Genomic DNA, 19,997 nt, shown 5'->3' with positions numbered 1-19,997 from the left:
AGTGGTATAAGGTAGACACCATTAAGACTCGGATGGAGTGTCTCACAATCCTCACTAGTTTGCAGCGGTATATCGTTAGTGGACGCGTGGCGACGGTGTCAGCAACACCAGAGGAGCAGCCACACAATGCTGTTAATGAAGGCGAGCACGAGAGCAGACAGTGTGGTCAGACTGTTCGTGGATTTTACCAATGTCATTTTTGATGGTGTTGAATTTATCGGCAAGGCTTTTTTTTTCTTGTTAGTTGAACTGATGACATGTCCGGTTGATTTGTGTTTTTGTCATTTCCTTTCTGTGGCCAACAGCTTACCCAGTGGGTTCTCTGCCAGTGTTACGAGGTTTTTGGGTGGTTCTTTTTTGGTATTGGGGGTAGCCGGGGATCGTACACGCTGAGCAAGGGTTGGCCGTCTTCTTTGTTCTTTATTGCCCCGCTTGAGTGTTTACAAACTGTAGAGCTACCACTGGCTAGCGGGAGGTTGGCTGTAAGAAGGCGAGTACTTTCGGAAGGTAGTGAAGGAACATCTCTTTCCCGGAAAGTTGATGAAGCCAACTTTAGAGAGTCCTGACTAATCCTTAAAGGTTTATGAACAAGTGTGGTCCATAACTCAGGTGTGCAATCATAAATCCTTAAAGGCTTATGAAAAAGTGTGGCCCGATTTTGTCTGTGATTGGGTCAAGTTTGTCGAAGAGTTCTTTGTTATTATGTCATATATTTCGTCAATACATTGGGCGAATTCAGACAAAACTACTGCTGGCCTTAATAGCCACTCGCAGTTGCGTGTATTGAGCGATTTGCTGAACTCGCCGAATGTTACTCTTGGGCGAAGAAAATAATGAGGAAATGGGAAAAGTAGTTGACCCTCTTGGTTGGCGTCTTGGTTGGAGTGTATTGTGACATCTAGAGTAAAGGATAATTGTGTAACAACGACAGTAGAGTGTAGCGGGGGCGGTACAGGTACCGGGCTTTACTTCGCTGTAACAATCTGAAGGTTGACAAGATCTGACTGCGGCTTTTTACCGCTCCCCTTTTTATACGGTCCTACGACGGCGTCCCTTAGGTAATCCGACGTTGACAGCCATGTAAAGCTTTTAGCTCTGTTTAGATAAGGCCTCAGCCAATGAGCAAACGAGAGTCATAGATAAGGTAAACCTTAACCAGTTCTTTAGCCACTTATTGGTTTATTTACCATTGGTGATGGCAAATCAGGTGATTTGTGATGTAGGTCCAGTGTAAATCGATCCTGGAGGTGCCAATCTACGTACTGAAGTGACTGCTTAGCAAATATTTGCAGGTGAACATCGAGTTATCCGTGGCAGGCGTTTTTGGAAAGGAAAGAGGGAATATATAAAATTATGTTTGTGTGCTGTGTAGTGTCGCGGTTTATTGAAGTGCATCGAAGAGATAATGCTGGTAGACGTCTAGGGATACGCATTCCCTTATTTTATCGATGCAGAGGGGCCCAAAACACATCCTAATCGCCAGCGCTGTGTATCCGGATCGAAGTGCGACCCATATCGTTTGCAAATAACCCTCCCGTGAGTACACGTGCGGCGACTTGGGAGGGTGCTGGTGACGTTTCCCATATGTCCTGGTATCTCTCTATTGGGTCTTCTAAAATTCTGAGAAGGAAGAACTCGAGTATTTTTAGATGGTATGCCAAATAAAGTAGGGCCGGCATATTGTTGTAGAAAAAGTTTAGGCGAACTCCATCTGGGAACGACACCAACTCAGTTAAAATATCAAACGCCTGCCATGTTTCTGTTGTTAAACAAGGTACAAATAGAATGTCATCGTGGCTGTCGCTACACAGGAACCCCGCCACTGTCCCGCTCACTCTCCCCAAAGTGTTGATGTCAGGTATGGGAACCTGTCTGGCCAAGGAGCAATGAACTGGCGTAAAGTGAACGTTGGATAATGGTGTCATACAATGGATAGATTCTAATTTTCTTACCCTGGATAGTATCCATGAGTGCCATATTCTGTGGTATAAGGTAGACACCATTAAGGATCGGATGGAGACAAAGAAGTCTCACAATTTTTGGGCTGGTTAGAGCATATTCTCAACATACAATTAAGTACAAAAAGGGATACTTTTGAACACGACACACACACACACAAAGAAAACGATCAAATTTAAAGTATACATACTGTATACGTACCGTTCATAGACATTAGCATTATCCATCCTTGATGGTGTTGAATTTATCGGCAAAGGCATCCATCGAGACGACGGAATGTTTTATCAAAGGAGTCCGTTACAGTTTTGTTGATCTTGGGTGTTTCCAGGAAAACGAGTGACTCGTAGTGCAGTTGAAGTGTTTTTTTTACACACGCGCACACACGCACAAAAAAGGAAAACGATCAAATTTAAAGTATACATTCTGTATATGTACCGTTCATAGGCAGTAGCATTATCCATCCTTGACACGGCAGGGTTGATGGATAAGAAAAAGGTAACCACCACTCAGTCTAGTCAGGATGTGTGGCATTGTGGCTATTGAAGGCACCCATCGTGTTGCAGGTTGCCCAACACTTCCTACAACTATACTGACGCACACACAAGTGCATTTTTCTATAATTCCTCCTTATATTTTCTGCTCTTTGGAACCCCTTCCCACACTCTTCACAGTTGTAGCGTGAGGTCCATCCTTAAAGGCTTATGAACAAGTTGTAAGGCTCAGGCTTGTTCATTTGGTCCACCACCAGGTGGTCCACCGCCTCGCCGTTCGCCTGACCCTTGACAGCCCGTTGTGCGTCGGATATCCAATCCTCCAACACACGGTCGTTCCTGGTCCCATCGTACTTGGGGATCCTCCGGTCTCTTGGTACTGACACTCGGATGATGGGTGCAGTACCACTGGCGGAGCTCGTCCCTGATCCGGTGGTGTCTGGCTGGGCTGGTGCCTGCTCTTTCAGTTGCTCCTCCAACATTTGAAGCTTGGCAGTCAGGTCGGTCAGCTTATCCCCCATAGACGTCATATTAGTGTTCCCGTTTATTAATTTCAACAAAAATGCCTAAGAATTTTTACACTTGGATCCCACTTCTGACACCAAATGTAACAGGATGAGGGGCACGGCGGTCGCGTAGACTCAAGAAGGATCCAAGGATTCTCTTTAGGCAAATTTATTAAAATCACTGACTTTGGCACATACACTAGCGTACATTAAACGGGAACAAGAATAGAGTCTACCTATAAATTACACAAAGATAATACAAAATAAGCAAATAGTTATAGATTTATATACATCATTAATAATATAGCTAGCCTAGTATAATACATAACTGGTATTCAATACAACTGAGGTAAATTAGTTTTCTACTAGTAAATAAAAGTAATTTACTGATAAACATAACCATGAAATTATAGTCCAGAAATATAGAGAAAGTATCCTAAAATAATTAATTGATCTATACTATTACTAAAAATACAAAAAATCTGAAAGAAACTAACTTCTATAGTGAAAACAAGTCTATAAAGCTGATTGGGATAGCTGTGGTTTCGAACCAAAATAGAACGGAAATGTCGTTTCCCTATGAATATTCTAACTAATTAAAATAGTCCATACGATTTTGTAGAAACGAATTCGCATACGATATTATCAGAAACGCTTGCAGAATTATGGAAAATTATCATGGAAATGGTTATCCAAACGGAGTGACATGAATAGAAAAGGATTCTACCTCAAAAGGGCGAAAGTTTAGGACCATAACTGATTAGGTTTACCACGGAAGAAAACTGATAATTTGCGAACAAATAACTCTGACCTTAAGTGATTGGTAAAGCCATCACTGAGACAAATGTAAACTAGGAAAAATGACTTTTGCTAGAGCAGTAACGTCCGAAATGAATGTAGAGTTAACAAAAAGTAAATGCATTAAAAGAGAAGGAATTCACTACGGATTTGCCTATTAAATTTATAAAAAGGAATCCGAATTAGTTAGGAAACTTGTGCAACGATTTTAGGTACGTGCGAGATTGTGCTGAACATTATAACAGCGAGAAGCCATACAAAACAGCATGAACTACAAAACAATTAACTGCAATAAGCGAGCCGAATTGAACTAGCTGATAATTTAACAATGAATGCGAGGATATAAATCATTGTAGTTGTAACGGTAAACAACATGAAAATTACTAAACATTATAAAGCGATCACACACTGAATCGAAATAGTGACATCTAGGTCAAGGGTTTAAACTAACTACAACACTCCTAACGAATAGAGCTAACTCTACATACCTCGAGCAGCCGTTCTTTAGTCTTCGTAAATCCAAGTAGAAATCCTTCCAATATCGCAACTCATTCACAACTAAAAAACTATCTAAAACGCACCCATATTTATATCACTCTATGATGCGTGGGACAACATTCTTTAGATTCTACCACTTACTTGTCAAAATACGCCTTTTCCTTTGCGGTGGCGGAAGGGATGTCCTGCACTCGAATTGCTTGTGATAATTGTATCAAGATCAAACGTAATTCACCGAAAAGAAGTTGATTAAATACTGCGCTCACTAATCACTTTATCGCAGGCTAGTGTAACTAGGAATGTAGTTTCATGTTGTCGAACAACATGAAACTACATTCCTAAACGTTTATTAAGTCGCACCTCACCTTTGCTAGGAAATATATGTTTAGTGACTCTGTCACATCTATTTACCTGTGGGACAACCCAGAAATGCCGAGGGTGGTATTGGCAGTAAGGGTTTTTGGTCTTAGTACTACTGTATATTATTTGACTGTGTCTTACATTTTCACTGCTTTTTTATGAGTCGCTTGTACTTGGCACATCCCGTCTCAATGCCATGGGCTTGTGGTAGATGCCTGTCAAATCTGGTGTGAAATTCAGAACATCCATTTACAGGACAACGCCTCAATGGGTTTTTATTGTTCATGGTTTGAATGGTTGTCCTTCCATGTAGGATAGCATTTGATGATGGCTATGATATGTACAGTAGGGGCTTGAGCATCCACAGTAGATGGTCCTGGCTTGGATTGTCGTCATGAAGCTCAGTAATAATTTCTGCCCTTGCGTCTTGGGTGTAAAGTTCAAAGCTGCTTGACTTCCTAAAAGAAAAGTGTTATGTATGACGACTGCTGTGCGGTATATTTCAATATACCAACACCAGTAAAAACATTATTTGATTATTATATTCATACAAAAGTTCATATCACATCACAAAATTAATATCATTCTGCTTTTGGCAAGTGTTCTTACCAGCGACCAGCCCTTTTGATTGTGCTATCATCAGCACCACATCTGGCTGCCCAGCGTGCAGCTGACCTTCTAATACTATGGGTAGTGTATGGCTTCTCAAATAGGGCCTTGGTCATCTACAAGCAAGAGGGAAATAATTAATAAATGCATGTATAAAATATTAGAGAGGTAGCACAATTTTGTCTGCAGATATACCTGTATTTTTAAAATCAAACAAGCATGCAGTGCGACATGCTTGAGGATCCAGCATACTTTGCGGACACTGCCAAAGGCCACTACCGGCAGTGCGAGTGTGATACAAAATTAAGAAAAGTGCATGGCATGGTCATATTATTATAACATTTGTAAGAATCTCTAAATTAGTTTTAAAATTCCTGCAACTTTTCTCCTCATTTTGTATTTGCTTTGTATTTGTTTTTGAAAGGAAACCACAAGAATGAGAGAAAAACAGTATTTTATTATTGTAAGCCAGTAGGAAAAACAAGTGATATTATATAATTTACTGTTCCTTATGACAAGAAATCAGAGCAATGCAAGAGCATTATACAGGTTTTCCTAAAAATGAAAAAAAGGGAAAAGAATAAAGAAATAGGATGTGTAGGGGCCTCCAATAACTTACCAGAAAACAGCAGCCACGAAATGAGTGCCATAACAGGGCACAACGTAGGGTTAAGAGGATTGGCCCATAGCGACAGATTAACTCCTGCAATATGTAAATTATAACAATATTATATACCTCAAAAGAAAAATAACTATTTACTATAACTATTTTTCTTTTATTTTTAAGCTCTCTTCAGCGACCACAATGATTTTTGGCTTTACAACGTCAGTCAACACCTGATAAACATCATATCCAATGCTGTTGAAATCACATATAAAGCGGAAATGTTGTCATGTTTCACAAAAGCTGCCTTTCCAGTAGGCAACTATTAAAGAATTTCATAATTACAATATTCTAACTTCAATTTCAACCATGGGATTGACGTTTCTTTGTCTCCAGAAAATGTATAAATGCAAGGAATCTCTAGTCCATTGCCAGCTCCACGATTTATCCTTTATCCAGTTACAATAGCCATCCACTTGTTTGTTGCATGCTTTAGAAATCGGCTAACAAAAGACCCATGCGATATTCTCATGACGAAAAGCTTGAGTCGTCGATATAAACGAGCATAATGAGCAACTTTGCGTAGAATTAATTGCTATAAAGTAAAACAACTCACTCTCATGATAAGTAAAATACCTAGTTTGAAAATCAAGCAATAAACCAAAATATTCCAGCGTTGTTGTTATCACGATAACTTTTAGATTCCATTTTAATTAAGCTCCCGTAAGAGACCAACACCTATTGTTCAAGTTTTTGGCGCCCAGTGGTTGCTTATGAGAGCAATCTCTCGTAAGAGACCAGCTCTGTTAACGACTACAATTATCAGTTCCCAAGGTGGTCGCTTATGAGAGCTTCAACTGTTTATTGAGATTAGGATATCATCATTGTTTTCCTCTAATATGCTATTAGACAGATGTCTATTTAGATCATGCTCCTAGCTTCCATCTGCTGGACCCCTCGATATTGTGATAACATATAGATTATCTTAGAATCTACTAGATGTCTATGTAGATCCAGCTCCTTCCATCTGCTGGACCCATTGATATTATTGGAGATTATCCTAGAATCTACTACTGTAGTCTATTTTATCGGATATTATCTTAGAATCTACTAGATGTCTATTTAGATCCTGCTTTTTCCATCTGCTGGACCCTTGATTTTGTGATAGTATCGGAGATTATCCTAGAATCTACTAGATGCCTTCGTCCTCTCTGATCGACCCCTCGAATATTATGGAATATTCGACTACAGAATCTATTGTGTCTGTCATGTTTGTAAAATGGATCTATATGTGATATTATCTTGATCAGGAGATGCAATGATCAAGGTTCAACACAGCAGCATAATTATTATGATTATAATCCAAAACTCACTTATTAAAAATCTTTGCAAAATCTAAAATACCACCCGGTCACATAATTTACAATGTTGTTAATTTGTAAGCAGGGAATTTTCTGTAATGCTACAATAAGTATAAATTATGAATTGCATTTTTAAAATTATGGTATCATTCCATGCCAAAACAATTGTAATAGCCCCCACCCCCAGTTTAAAAGATATTGAAATGGTAATGTAAGTGGTCTCTGTAACAAAGACATGTCTTATTGAAAGATGGATTTAATTTCTCCTTAATTCAAGCAGATTTGATTATGCAGGGTTTCATAGCCTACAAAATTACACATCCTGCAAATAAGCTGGATCAATGGGGTTTTATCAATGATTTATTAGGCTACCTGTTTATTTCTAATGAACTTTTTTGTGATGGTAATTAAATTATTTACCTCAACTGTCTTCAAACAGTATTCTGTCATCTTGAGCATATCCTCAAGATAGAATGGTGGCGCCTTCTTTGCCTCATAGGGCTTCATGCCGGCCCTCATGTCTCTTCTAGAAGGTCGGCGCTTCCTTTTATTTAGCGAACATATCAATGTCTTGACACCTTTTAAGAAAATGATAGAAATAAATCTTGAGACCTTTAAAAAATTGATAGGAACGGAGGGTACAAAATGCAGGTTGCAGGTGACATGCAGGTTGAGTACAAAATGCAAGTCGGGTGATTTTACTGTTTTTTTTTTGCTTCCTCTATTTTATTCAATTTCTACAGCTGACGTGACGCTCAGATTCTCTTTTATAACTAAGCATAAGCAATCCCGTGACTTTGCTGCACATCAACCAAACTTGGGTCAATTAATGTATAATGTCAGATGGACATTAAGTGAAAAAAATATGTATAGGTGGTTACGTCACAGATCACGCGACCGCGGGAAAACTACGAATATCTCGCCAGTCATTTGCTGCTCATCAACCAAATATAAATCAAATAAACTCCAAAATGTGGTGACTATATCTGTTAGATAAATGGTTCACTTTCTAGTATATAGCTTTTTTAATAATTCCAATGGACATCAGGGGTGGATCTAGACCAGGATCTAGGTGGTGCACCGGTATGTTTAACATAAAGCGGAGAAACATTCGTGGGTTTACGTTCTTATACAGTTTTTACTGAGATATTGCTACTGTTAACATTACTTGACCCAAGTTTGCTTGATGTGCAGCAAATCACTGGAAAGATATTCTTTATTCCCAAGGTCACGTAATTGCTTAGTAATAAACGAAAATCTATTATTCAATATTTTAACGCGTCACGTGAGCCGTAGTGTGTATGAAATAGAGAAAGCAAAAAAAAAAAAAAAACTGTAATCACCCGACCTGCATTTTGTACTCAACCTGCAGCAGGACCTGCAACCTGCATCTTTTACCCTCCTTGATAGAAATAAATCTTGAGACTCCTGCCTAAAGCGGGAGAGTTGACGGCTATGCTACAAGTACAAGCCAGTCCAAAAATCTGTTTTTTGTACTGATATAATGATAAGGCTGACAGGAATACTGTCATAATCATCATACCAGACACTTACCAGCATCCTCCATAGGGTTCCCTTTTGGGATGATGTCTACGATTTTCCCATCATGATCCCTTTTCACTTGCTCACTGTATGGGCCAACATGCCCAAAATTCGGCATCCAGAATCTGTATGACAGAGTCACTAACCAATTATATTATTGCAAAGTGTCTTAATCAAAATACCAAATAAAGTGTAGTTAATCAATATGGATGTCACTGAACCATCAAACTAGACTAAAATATCTCACATTAAAAATCACTGTACCATCAAACTAGACTAAAATATGTCATTAAATATATATCATAATTAATCTCAAAATTATTAGCTACTAGATATGATACTATATGCAATATTATGTTTAGAGAAAAAGTGAAGACATCTATAATTTATCTAATATGTGATAATTTAATTAAGCAAGTAAATAGGAAAAATATAGTCTATTTTGTTTTCGAATAAGCATTGGATATAAACAAGAATCTTACAAATATAATCTGATATCTACCTAAGATGATACAATATCAGAAAATATCACAATATCAAGAGGTACAGCAAGGGAGAGTTAGATATCTACTTTATGCACACATAATAGAAAAGAGTAGTAAGTGTTTTGCAATCTTTGAATTGTGTAAAGCATTATAAACATGTTGTACGAGTTTATATAAAGTATAATCAGGGCTTAAAATTTAAAAATGACAAAAAAATTTGCCCGTCCATCACTGTTGGAAGAGCCAACTATGAAGATATCTAGTAAATAAATAAATAAAATAAAAACCTGGAAAAACATTAACATTTGAATATTAAAAATATTAATATTAATACCTTAATGCTGCTTCCATTCCTTTTATGGAAGGTGGCGCCAGACCCTTGCAGGCGAGACTGCCAATTTTGGTGCCCTTCGGTTCGCCTTAGTATTCTAAAATATAAAAAAACAAATGAATAAATTTTTGCAATTACAATATTTAAAATTATAAAGGTTCAAATTATTTAAAATCAACACAAACACAAAAGATTTGTGAATAGATCCAATTGGGGAACTGGATATTTAAAAAAGCCTTCATAATTTGAAAAGTAATATGTTCCTTGAACTAGGACCAGCACTATATGAAAAGGCTTAGCCACACCCCTTTCGGCAGAATAAAATTCAAATTCAACATTGCAATAATAAATTGAAGTAATTTTTATTGCACATTCCTGTTTCTTTTTTTGGGGGGGGCTTTTCATTGTTAGAAGCTTGGGAAAATAAACCAAGGAAATGAAAAGAAAAGCACTTTAAAATTTGAATTTGGGTATTACAGTACTCCTTGTTTGTAAACAAAACAAACTTAATGATGTGATATTCGGCTATCTGAAATTTTTCGACAAAGCATCGAGGCAACCTAGGTTCTTTTAAGTTTCTTCCTCTCATGCCCGTTTGTTTTTCAACTCTCACTCACCTTGGGCATGCTTACCATCGATAAATCAGTGAATACAGACATTTTAAAAACGGTAACCTCCTTTTTATAACACCTCTTTCCTCAGTGCATGTGTAAGAATAATGAGCGATAGTCTTGAGCATTTCCTGTTTCCTAACCTAATATTTCTATACCAGGACACAGTTTAATAGAGGTTGTTAATGACTTAATAACTCATTTCAAACTTGTATAATTCTCCTTTTTAACACCAGCCCTCCCTCCCCCTTATCAGCCAGTTTTTAGCTGGCTTGAATCAGTTAGTATCGGAGCAAATGATAAACGACCTAAATGGCCTAGGGTCTGTAGGGTTAGTGTAGAATCTGTAAGAAATTGGAAGGAACTTCTTATTACCGCATTATTTTACAACAAAGCCGCCTATAAAATCCGGCGCTCCTGGTATTAGGCTAGATTAACAGGGATGGTCTAGCAGGGCAGTACGTTTATCTAGGATATAGGTTTAATCTATAGTTACTTCATCTAAAGAAGGTAAACTTAAAATCATGAAAGAACGGCTTTAGGGCAAGTAAAACTTTAAACTTAGCCCGGCGAACACGGTGAGGAAAATTTTACGCGTGCAGACGTCGATCGAAGTTACGTATCACGAACAACTGAGACAAAATTATCTCTTGTTTGAAGCAACTGTGTCAAAATTATGTCCTGCTTGAAGCAACTGTGACATAATTATCCCCTGCTTAAAATGTGCGTTTTTGGCCTTGCCAGGCAGTAAGCAGAGTGAATGCGTGAAATTTTCCTCAACATGTGCGCCGGTCTTGAGACTTTACGTACGTAAGTTATTAGACCGTTCTTTTTTAGTCTCATTTACAGTATTTCGATAGAGCATCATACTTCACACTTACCGAGAAAGGTCTTGATAGTAGCCGCCCTAAATGGGCGGCTATTTTCACCAAAAAGAATAGCCGTGTCCTTCTCTTGTACGGCGAATTTTTCCATCTGAATGAGACGGAGTTCATATAGACGAGCTGTGCTCTCTACATGAACTGCCGTCTCATTATTGGTGGCCAAGCGAGACCCTGCCGATATGTTCTCACTCTCAAACTCGCTGAGATCCTCAGAGAGTCCCGCACTCTCAATATAACGCAGAACATTACTGCTCCTCATTTTGGGAGCCATGTTAAAGCTTAGATAAGAGCAGGGAAGTGGTTAGAGAATTAATGAGAAATTTTCAACGCCGTGATGTAACGACGTAATGCGAGCTGGGTCTCCTATTGGCTGAAAATGGTATGAATTCCGTATGAATCGTACGAACCAGAAACCTTCAAATAATCGTTCAATGTTTATCATTGAAGGTTGAGAAGCTGATCTTATCCAAGTCCGTATTTTAGTTGGTGTTTTTCATATGTGATCTTTTGCATTTTCACCACCTGTAGTTCTTTTGCAAAGAGGCAGCTCTTGTTATCTTGATGTCAGATAAACTTCTCAGTTGCTCTCACAATTTTCTTCGCATGAATTTTCATTTTTTTGTGTTAAGGATTGAGTACAGCTTGGGGTAAAGACAAAAAATATTTCATGACAGCCTAGACTCCCTCATTCTATTATCACCGTATTCACAAGAATGGATGGAGGTGCCTTTTCTTAGGTTGTTTCTTCTTGCTGCCTCATGGTGATATCTTGAACACATGATTGATGTTGTTAAGTGGGGTCTGGCTGGTCTCATACTGTCCATGTGGACTTGGCTTGCTTGGTAAGATAAACATTAGACCAAGGGAAGAACTTGCATGGGTCAGACATTTTTAAACGGAAGAACATCCTCACAGGGTTGCTCTTGGATTGAATAATCCACAGGTTTTTTGTAGTCCCATTTCGCTCTACCCATCTTTTGAGACCTGGGGTAGACTGTCCCCAGGAACTTTTTGTGGTCTTGAGTGAACTCAAGTAGGAAGTTGCAGGAGGTGTCTCTACATCAACACACCCACACAATGAAGGCGAGCACGAGAGCAGACAGTGTGGGCAGACTGTTCGTGGATATTACCAATGTCATTTTTGATGGTGTTCAATTTATCGGCAAGGCTTTTTTTCTTGTTAGTTGAACTGATGACATGTCCGGTTGATTTGTGTTTTTGTCATTTCCTTTCTGTGGCCAACAGCTTTCCCAGTGGGTTCTCTGCCAGTGTTACGAGGTTTTTGGGTGGTTCTTTTTTGGTATTGGGGGTAGCCGGGGATCATACACGCTGAGCAATGGTTGGCCGTCTTCTTGTTCTTTATTGCCCCGCTTGAGTGTTTACAAACTGTAGAGCTACCACTGGCTAGCGGGAGGTTGGCTGTAAGAAGGCGAGTACTTTCGGAAGGTAGTGAAGGAACATCTCTTTCCCGGAAAGTTGATGAAGCCAACTTTAGAGAGTCCTGACTAATCCTTAAAGGTTTATGAACAAGTGTGGTCCATAACTCAGGTGTGCAATCATAAATCCTTAAAGGCTTATGAAAAAGTGTGGCCCGATTTTGTCTGTGATTGGGTCAAGTTTGTCGAAGAGTTCTTTGTTATTATGTCATATATTTCGTCAATACATTGGGCGAATTCAGACAAAACTACTGCTGGTGTAGCGGCGTCAGCTCCGCGTGGCGGAGAGATCCGGGAAACTTTTGATGAAGTACTCACAAATTCCACAAGGCTAGGGTTTTATTGCGTGCAAGAACTTGGTAAGCTTTACAGCAAGTTTGGCCTAAAGCGGCGCTAATTTAAACCCGTGTGAACCCGTCAAATTTCTGTGAGCCTTAGCGGCTTTACAAGTTTTCTGCGTTTATAACGCTAAGGTCACGTGATCGCTAGCGTTACATTGATTGGTGACGTAATGAGATGACTAAAAATAACTAAGGGGTTATCCATGGCATGCGGATGCCGTTACAGCTGGCCTTAATAGCCACTCGCAGTTGCGTGTATTGAGCGATTTGCTGAACTCGCCGAATGTTACTCTTGCTTGCCCCTTGAATGGGCGAAGAAAATAATGAGGGAAATGGGAAAAGTAGTTGATCTTCTTGGTTGGCGTCTTGGTTGGAGTGTATTGTGACATCTAAAGTAAAGGAGAATTGTGTAACAGTAGAGTATAGCGGCGGGGGCTTTACTTCCCTGTAACAATCTGAAGGTTGACAAGTTCTGACTGCGGCTTCTTACCGCTCCCCTTTTTATACGGTCCTACGACGGCGTCCCTTAGGTAATCCGACGCTGACAGCCATGGAAAGCTTTTAGCTCTGTTTAGATAAGGCCTCAGCCAATGAGCAAACGAGAGTCATAGATAAGGTAAACCTTAACCAGTTCTTTAGCCACTTATTGGTTTATTTACCATTGGTGATGGCAAATCAAGTGATTTGTGATGTAGGTCCAGTGTAAATCGATCCTGGAGGTGCCAATTTACGTACTGAAGTGACTGCTTAGCAAATATTTGAAGGTGAACATCGAGTCGTTCCGAATTTAGAGTTATTCATGGCAGGCGTTTTTGGAAAGAAAAGAGGGAATATATAAAATTATGATTTGTGTGCTGTGTAGTGTCGCGGTTTATTTAAGTGCATCGAAGAGATAATGCTGGTAGACGTCTTGGGATACGCATCCCCTTATTTTATCGATGCAGAGGGGCCCACAACACATCCTAATCGCCAGCGCTGTGTATCCGGATCGGAGTGCGACCCATATCGTTTGCAAATAACCCTCCCGTGAGTACACGTGCTGCGACTTGGGAGGGTGCTGGTGACGTTTCCCATATGTCCTGGTATCTCTCTATTGGGTCTTCTAAAATTCTGAGAAGGAAGAACTGGAGTATTTTTAGATGGTATGCCAAATAAAGTAGGGCCGGCATATTGTTGTAGAAAAAGTTTAGGCGAACTCCATCTGGGAACGACACCAACTCAGTTAAAATATCAAACGCCTGCCATGTTTCTGTTGTTAAACAAGGTACAAATAGAATTTCATCGTGGCTGTCGCTACACAGGAACCCCGCCACTGTCCCGCTCACTCTCCCCAAAGTGTTGATGTCAGGTATGGGAACCTGTCTGGCAAAGGAGAAATGAACTGGCGTAAAGTAAACGTTGGATAATGGTGTCATGAAATGGATAGATTCTAATTTTCTTACCCTGGATAGTATCCATGAGTGCCATATTCTGTGGAATAAGGTAGACACCATTAAGGATCGGATGGAGACAAAGAAGTCTCACAATTTTGGGGCTGGTTAGAGCATATTCTCAACATACAATTAAGTACAAAAAGGGATATTTTTGAACACGACACACACAAAAAGAAAACGATCAAATTTAAAGTATACAGACTGTATACGTACCGTTCATAGACATTAGCATTATCCATCCTTGATGGTGTTGAATTTATCGGCAAAGGCATCCATGGAGACGACGGAATGTTTTATCAAAGGAGTCCGTTACAGTTTTGTTGATCTTGGGTGTTTTCAGGAAAACGAGTGACTCGTAGTGCGGTTGAAGTGTTTTTTTTTTTACACGCGCACACACGCACAAAAAAGGAAAACGATCAAATTTAAAGTATACATTCGGTATATGTACCGTTCATAGGCAGTAGCATTATCCATCCTTGACACGGCAGGGTTGATGGATAAGAAAAAGGTGACCACCACTCAGTTTAGTCAGGATGTGTGGCATTGTGGCTATTGAAGGCACCCATCGTGTTGCAGGTTGCCCAACACTTCCTACAACTATACTGACGCACACACAAGTGCATTTTTCTATAATTCCTCCTTATATTTTCTGCTCTTTGGAACCCCTTCCCACACTCTTCACAGTTTTAGCGTGAGGTCCATCCTTAAAGGCTTATGAACAAGTTGTAAGACTCAGGATTGTTCATTTGGTCCACCACCAGGTGGTCCACCACCTCGCCGTTCGCCTGACACTTGACAGCCCGTTGTGCGTCGGACATTGAATCCTCCAACACACGGTCGTTCCTGGTCCCATCGTACTTGGGGATCCTCGGGTCTCTTGGTACTGACACTCGGATGATGGGTGCAGTACCACTGGCGGAGCTTGTCCCTGATCCGGTGGTGTCTGGCTGGGCTGGTGCCTGCTCTTTCAGTTGCTCCTCCAACATTTGAAGCTTGGCAGTCAGGTCGGTCAGCTTATCCCCCATAGACGTCATATTAGTGTTCCCGTTTATTAATTTCAACAAAAATGCCTAAGAATTTTTACACTTGGATCCCACTTCTGACACCAAATGTAACAGGATGAGGGGCACGGCGGTCGCGTAGACTCAAGAAGGATCCAAGGATTCTCTTTAGGCAAATTTATTAAAATCACTGACTTTGGCACATACACTAGCGTACATTAAACGGGAACAAGAATAGAGTCTACCTATAAATTACACAAAGATAATACAAAATAAGCAAATAGTTATAGATTTATATACATCATTAATAATATAGCTAGCCTAGTATAATACATAACTGGTATTCAATACAACTGAGGTAAATTAGTTTTCTACTAGTAAATAAAAGTAATTTACTGATAAACATAACCATGAAATTATAGTCCAGAAATATAGAGAAAGTATCCTAAAATAATTAATTGATCTATACTATTACTAAAAATACAAAAAATCTGAAAGAAACTAACTTCTATAGTGAAAACAAGTCTATAAAGCTGATTGGGATAGCTGTGGTTTCGAACCAAAATAGAACGGAAATGTCGTTTCCCTATGAATATTCTAACTAATTAAAATAGTCCATACGATTTTGTAGAAACGAATTCGCATACGATATTATCAGAAACGCTTGCAGAATTATGGAAAATTATCATGGAAATGGTTATCCAAACGGAGTGACATGAATAGAAAAGGATTCTACCTCAAAGGGCGAAAGTTTAGGACCATAACTGATTAGGTTTACCACGGAAGGAAACTGATAATTTGCGAACAAATAACTCTGACCTTAAGTGATTGGTAAAGCCATCACTGAGACAAATGTAAACTAGGAAAAATGACTTTTGCTAGAGCAGTAACGTCCGAAATGAATGTAGAGTTAACAAAAAGTAAATGCATTAAAAGAGAAGGAATTCACTACGGATTTGCCTATTAAATTTATAAAAAGGAATCCGAATTAGTTAGGAAACTTGTGCAACGATTTTAGGTACGTGCGAGATTGTGCTGAACATTATAACAGCGAGAAGCCAAACAAAACAGCATGAGCTACAAAACAATTAACTGCAATAAGCGAGCCGAATTGAACTAGCTGATAATTTAACAATGAATGCGAGGATATAAATCATTGTAGTTGTAACGGTAAACAACATGAAAATTACTAAACATTATAAAGCGATCACACACTGAATCGAAATAGTGACATCTAGGTCAAGGGTTTAAACTAACTACAACACTCCTAACGAATAGAGCTAACTCTACATACCTCGAGCAGCCGTTCTTTAGTCTTCGTAAATCCAAGTAGAAATCCTTCCAATATCGCAACTCATTCACAACTAAAAAACTATCTAAAACGCACCCATATTTATATCACTCTATGATGCGTGGGACAACATTCTTTAGATTCTACCACTTACTTGTCAAAATACGCCTTTTCCTTTGCGGTGGCGGAAGGGATGTCCTGCACTCGAATTGCTTGTGATAATTGTATCAAGATCAAACGTAATTCACCGAAAAGAAGTTGATTAAATACTGCGCTCACTAATCACTTTATCGCAGGCTAGTGTAACTAGGAATGTAGTTTCATGTTGTCGAACAACATGAAACTACATTCCTAAACGTTTATTAAGTCGCACCTCACCTTTGCTAGGAAATATATGTTTAGTGACTCTGTCACATCTATTTACCTGTGGGACAACCCAGAAATGCCGAGGGTGGTATTGGCAGTAAGGGTTTTTGGTCTTAGTACTACTGTATATTATTTGACTGTGTCTTACATTTTCACTGCTTTTTTTATGAGTCGCTTGTACTTCGCACATCCCGTCTCAATGCCATGGGCTTGTGGTAGATGCCTGTCAAATCTGGTGTGAAATTCAGAACATCCATTTACAGTACAACGCCTCAATGGGTTTTTATTGTTCATGGTTTGAATGGTTGTCCTTCCATGTAGGATAGCATTTGATGATGGCTATGATATGTACAGTAGGGGCTTGAGCATCCACAGTAGATGGTCCTGGCTTGGATTGTCGTCATGAAGCTCAGTAATCATTTCTGCCCTTGCGTCTTGGGTGTAAATTCAAAGCTGCTTGACTTCCTAAAAGAAAAGTGTTATGTATGACGACTGCTGTGTGGTATATTTCAATGTACCAACACCAGTAAAAACATTATTTGATTATTATATTCATACAAAAGTTCATATCACATCACAAAATTAATATCATTCTGCTTTTGGCAAGTGTTCTTACCAGCGACCAGCCCTTTTGATTGTGCTATCATCAGCACCACATCTGGCTGCCCAGCGTGCAGCTGACCTTCTAATACTATGGGTAGTGTATGGCTTCTCAAATAGGGCCTTGGTCATCTACAAGCAAGAGGGAAATAATTAATAAATGCATGTATAAAATATTAGAGAGGGAGCACAATTTTGTCTGCAGATATACCTGTATTTTTAAAATCAAACAAGCATGCAGTGCGACATGCTTGAGGATCCAGCATACTTTGCGGACACTGCCAAAGGCCACTACCGGCAGTGCGAGTGTGATACAAAATTAAGAAAAGTGCATGGCATGGTCATATTATTATAACATTTGTAAGAATCTCTAAATTATTTTTAAAATTCCTGCAACTTTTCTCCTCATTTTGTATTTGCTTTGTATTTGTTTTTGAAAGGAAACCACAAGAATGAGAGAAAAACAGTATTTTATGATTGTAAGCCAGCAGGAAAAACAAGTGATATTATATAATTTACTGTTCCTTATGACAAGAAATCAGAGCAATGCAAGAGCAAGATGGTTGTTATGGTCTATGGCTGCTAGCCTTTTCCTTGCTTGAAATGCCTGATATCTGATAAAACTAGAAATTTTTTTTTGTTAGTAATACATAATAAGGGCTCGATCAAGAGTTTCTCTAAATTTCTGTAAGTAACATCCTTGAGATATCACAATTTTCATCCAATACTTTTTGAAAGCATAACCATACCAGTAGCATATCAGTGCCTTAATATTAGGTGCTTTTGATTCTGTCAAAGCATTTGATATATTGGATTTTTTGTCAATGTTTACTGCAAATTACTTACTTGAAGGCGCATCTCTTTGGGGCATACATCAAGGAGTGGCTGTTAAGGGACTCAAGCGCTCCTGTGTGTCTAAAAAAGAAACAAATATTTTGTTCTTTAGCGGGGATTCCCATGTAGTTCATTATTATTTCCACTGTTACTGTTATCATCCCTCGCTTTTTGTTATTATGTTTTTCCCTCTATTAATTTGCTATAATAATATCACCTTGCTAAAATATAAAGATAGAGTTCATTTTATACCTTTTATATATTATTATTAGGATCAAATTGGTATAATTATTAAAATTTATTAAAAATTATTATTATTATTGTTGTTGTTATTATTTTATCATTATGACACTTTAATATAACAATAACAAAATATGTTTTATAAAATTTGAACTAATATTGTTTTAGACACATACAGACCTAAAATGTACATAAAGCTTGAGTGTGGAAAGAAGCTTGTTACACATCACTATCTCCTGTAGGGCCTCGTAATCCTTGTCCCTGCGATCAAACCAGGGAAGCTCATCATCGTGCCCTTCAGTTTGGTGGTGGACGCACATCCCATCTAGCCATTCATGTTCATTGCAGACATGGTGTAGCAGACTCAGCCACATTGTCTGAAATTTTCATGCTACCTTTAGTTCATTGTACACTGGGTTGGGGGCTTTTAAGTTACACTGCTACTGTAGTAGCAGTACCCTAGTATACCCTAGTAAAAAGAGGGATGGAAGCAGGATCAAGTGGGCTTTATATGTGCTATTTCAGCTTTCTAAAACTGTAAAGCCAAACAGCAAGCATTTTACACACCTTGAGTTTCTCCTCGCTTCCCTCACAATTTTGACATGAGTACCAGAAGTGGTTGATGATGTGGTCGGCCCACTTTCCAATCTTGGCATTCCCACGTAATTTAGCAACCTGTAAAAAGAAATACAATTGCATTGCATTTTTAACCACAAATTCAAGGTAACACTTTTTGTCATTGTGTCAGTTGGTAACTGTTTGAATATAACATAAGTTACAAGTTTTGCTTCAAGACTTCATCAGTCTAACAACATTACAGCTTGGGATACAATAACTCCAACTATTTGACAGTGAACTAACCTGCATGATACACTTTCTTATGTTTTTGGCCTTGTGCCAGCATCTAAAGAATGTACAATTTCTTGAAATTCTTCCCCTAATAAAGAACAAATTAAATTTAAGAAGTACAGTATGAGATTGAAGATGTAAGTTTTGTAAAATCATGCAAGCTCTGATTGTAAGACTGAAAAGCCAATAATTTTAGACCTTTTTAAAGATGTTTTATGAACAGGAATTTCAAAATTTAAGCCCAATTGTGGACTCCATCAGGCCATTGTGCAAAATAGAGTAACTTACTCATCATCTTTATGATGGTGCTCGAGGCATCGGTGGTCATTTCCTTGAGCCTCGAAAGCCCTTTAAGGCTGTCAAGGGCACGCTTCAGGCCTTCTCTCTCCAAGTTGGGTGAATTGCCCTGTACCTCACGCTTATCAGCACATTCTACATGTACCACAAACTTCTCCAATTCAGCAGCAACCATCATGTAGTAAGTTAGGTATTTCGCAGAGTGACCTGGAGAGTTCTGTCTATCGCCAGCTAATACCACCTCCATATCACCAATGATAGTTAGCACCT

The 19,997-nt window shown here is 38.9% G+C and overlaps 1 protein-coding gene across 2 annotated transcripts; it reads right to left on the bottom strand.

Moving 5' to 3' along the window:
* Nucleotides 1-237: 237 nt before the first annotated feature.
* On the bottom strand, nucleotides 238-17,713 carry LOC125556757. 2 transcript variants are annotated; one of them, XM_048723149.1, is made up of 6 exons: nucleotides 9,548-9,579; nucleotides 8,741-8,853; nucleotides 7,607-7,764; nucleotides 5,841-5,924; nucleotides 5,222-5,337; nucleotides 238-5,070 (listed from the first exon to the last, which is right to left on the bottom strand). In XM_048723149.1, exons 1-6 carry the CDS (start codon nucleotides 9,562-9,564, stop codon nucleotides 4,944-4,946), a joined length of 615 nt encoding a protein of 204 aa, XP_048579106.1. In that variant the 5' UTR covers nucleotides 9,565-9,579; the 3' UTR covers nucleotides 238-4,943. The 2 variants fall into 2 exon arrangements, with proteins under 2 accessions (XP_048579106.1, XP_048579105.1); XM_048723148.1 differs by lacking the exon at nucleotides 238-5,070 and adding an exon at nucleotides 17,524-17,713 and having other exon boundaries at nucleotides 5,129-5,337; nucleotides 9,548-17,372.
* Between the last annotated feature and the right edge of the window lie 2,284 nt (nucleotides 17,714-19,997).

This window comes from Nematostella vectensis, chromosome 15 (assembly GCF_932526225.1).
Source record: "Nematostella vectensis chromosome 15, jaNemVect1.1, whole genome shotgun sequence".
In the NCBI taxonomy this organism is placed as follows: domain Eukaryota; kingdom Metazoa; phylum Cnidaria; class Anthozoa; order Actiniaria; family Edwardsiidae; genus Nematostella; species Nematostella vectensis.
This window is presented reverse-complemented; position numbering and strand designations above follow the sequence as displayed.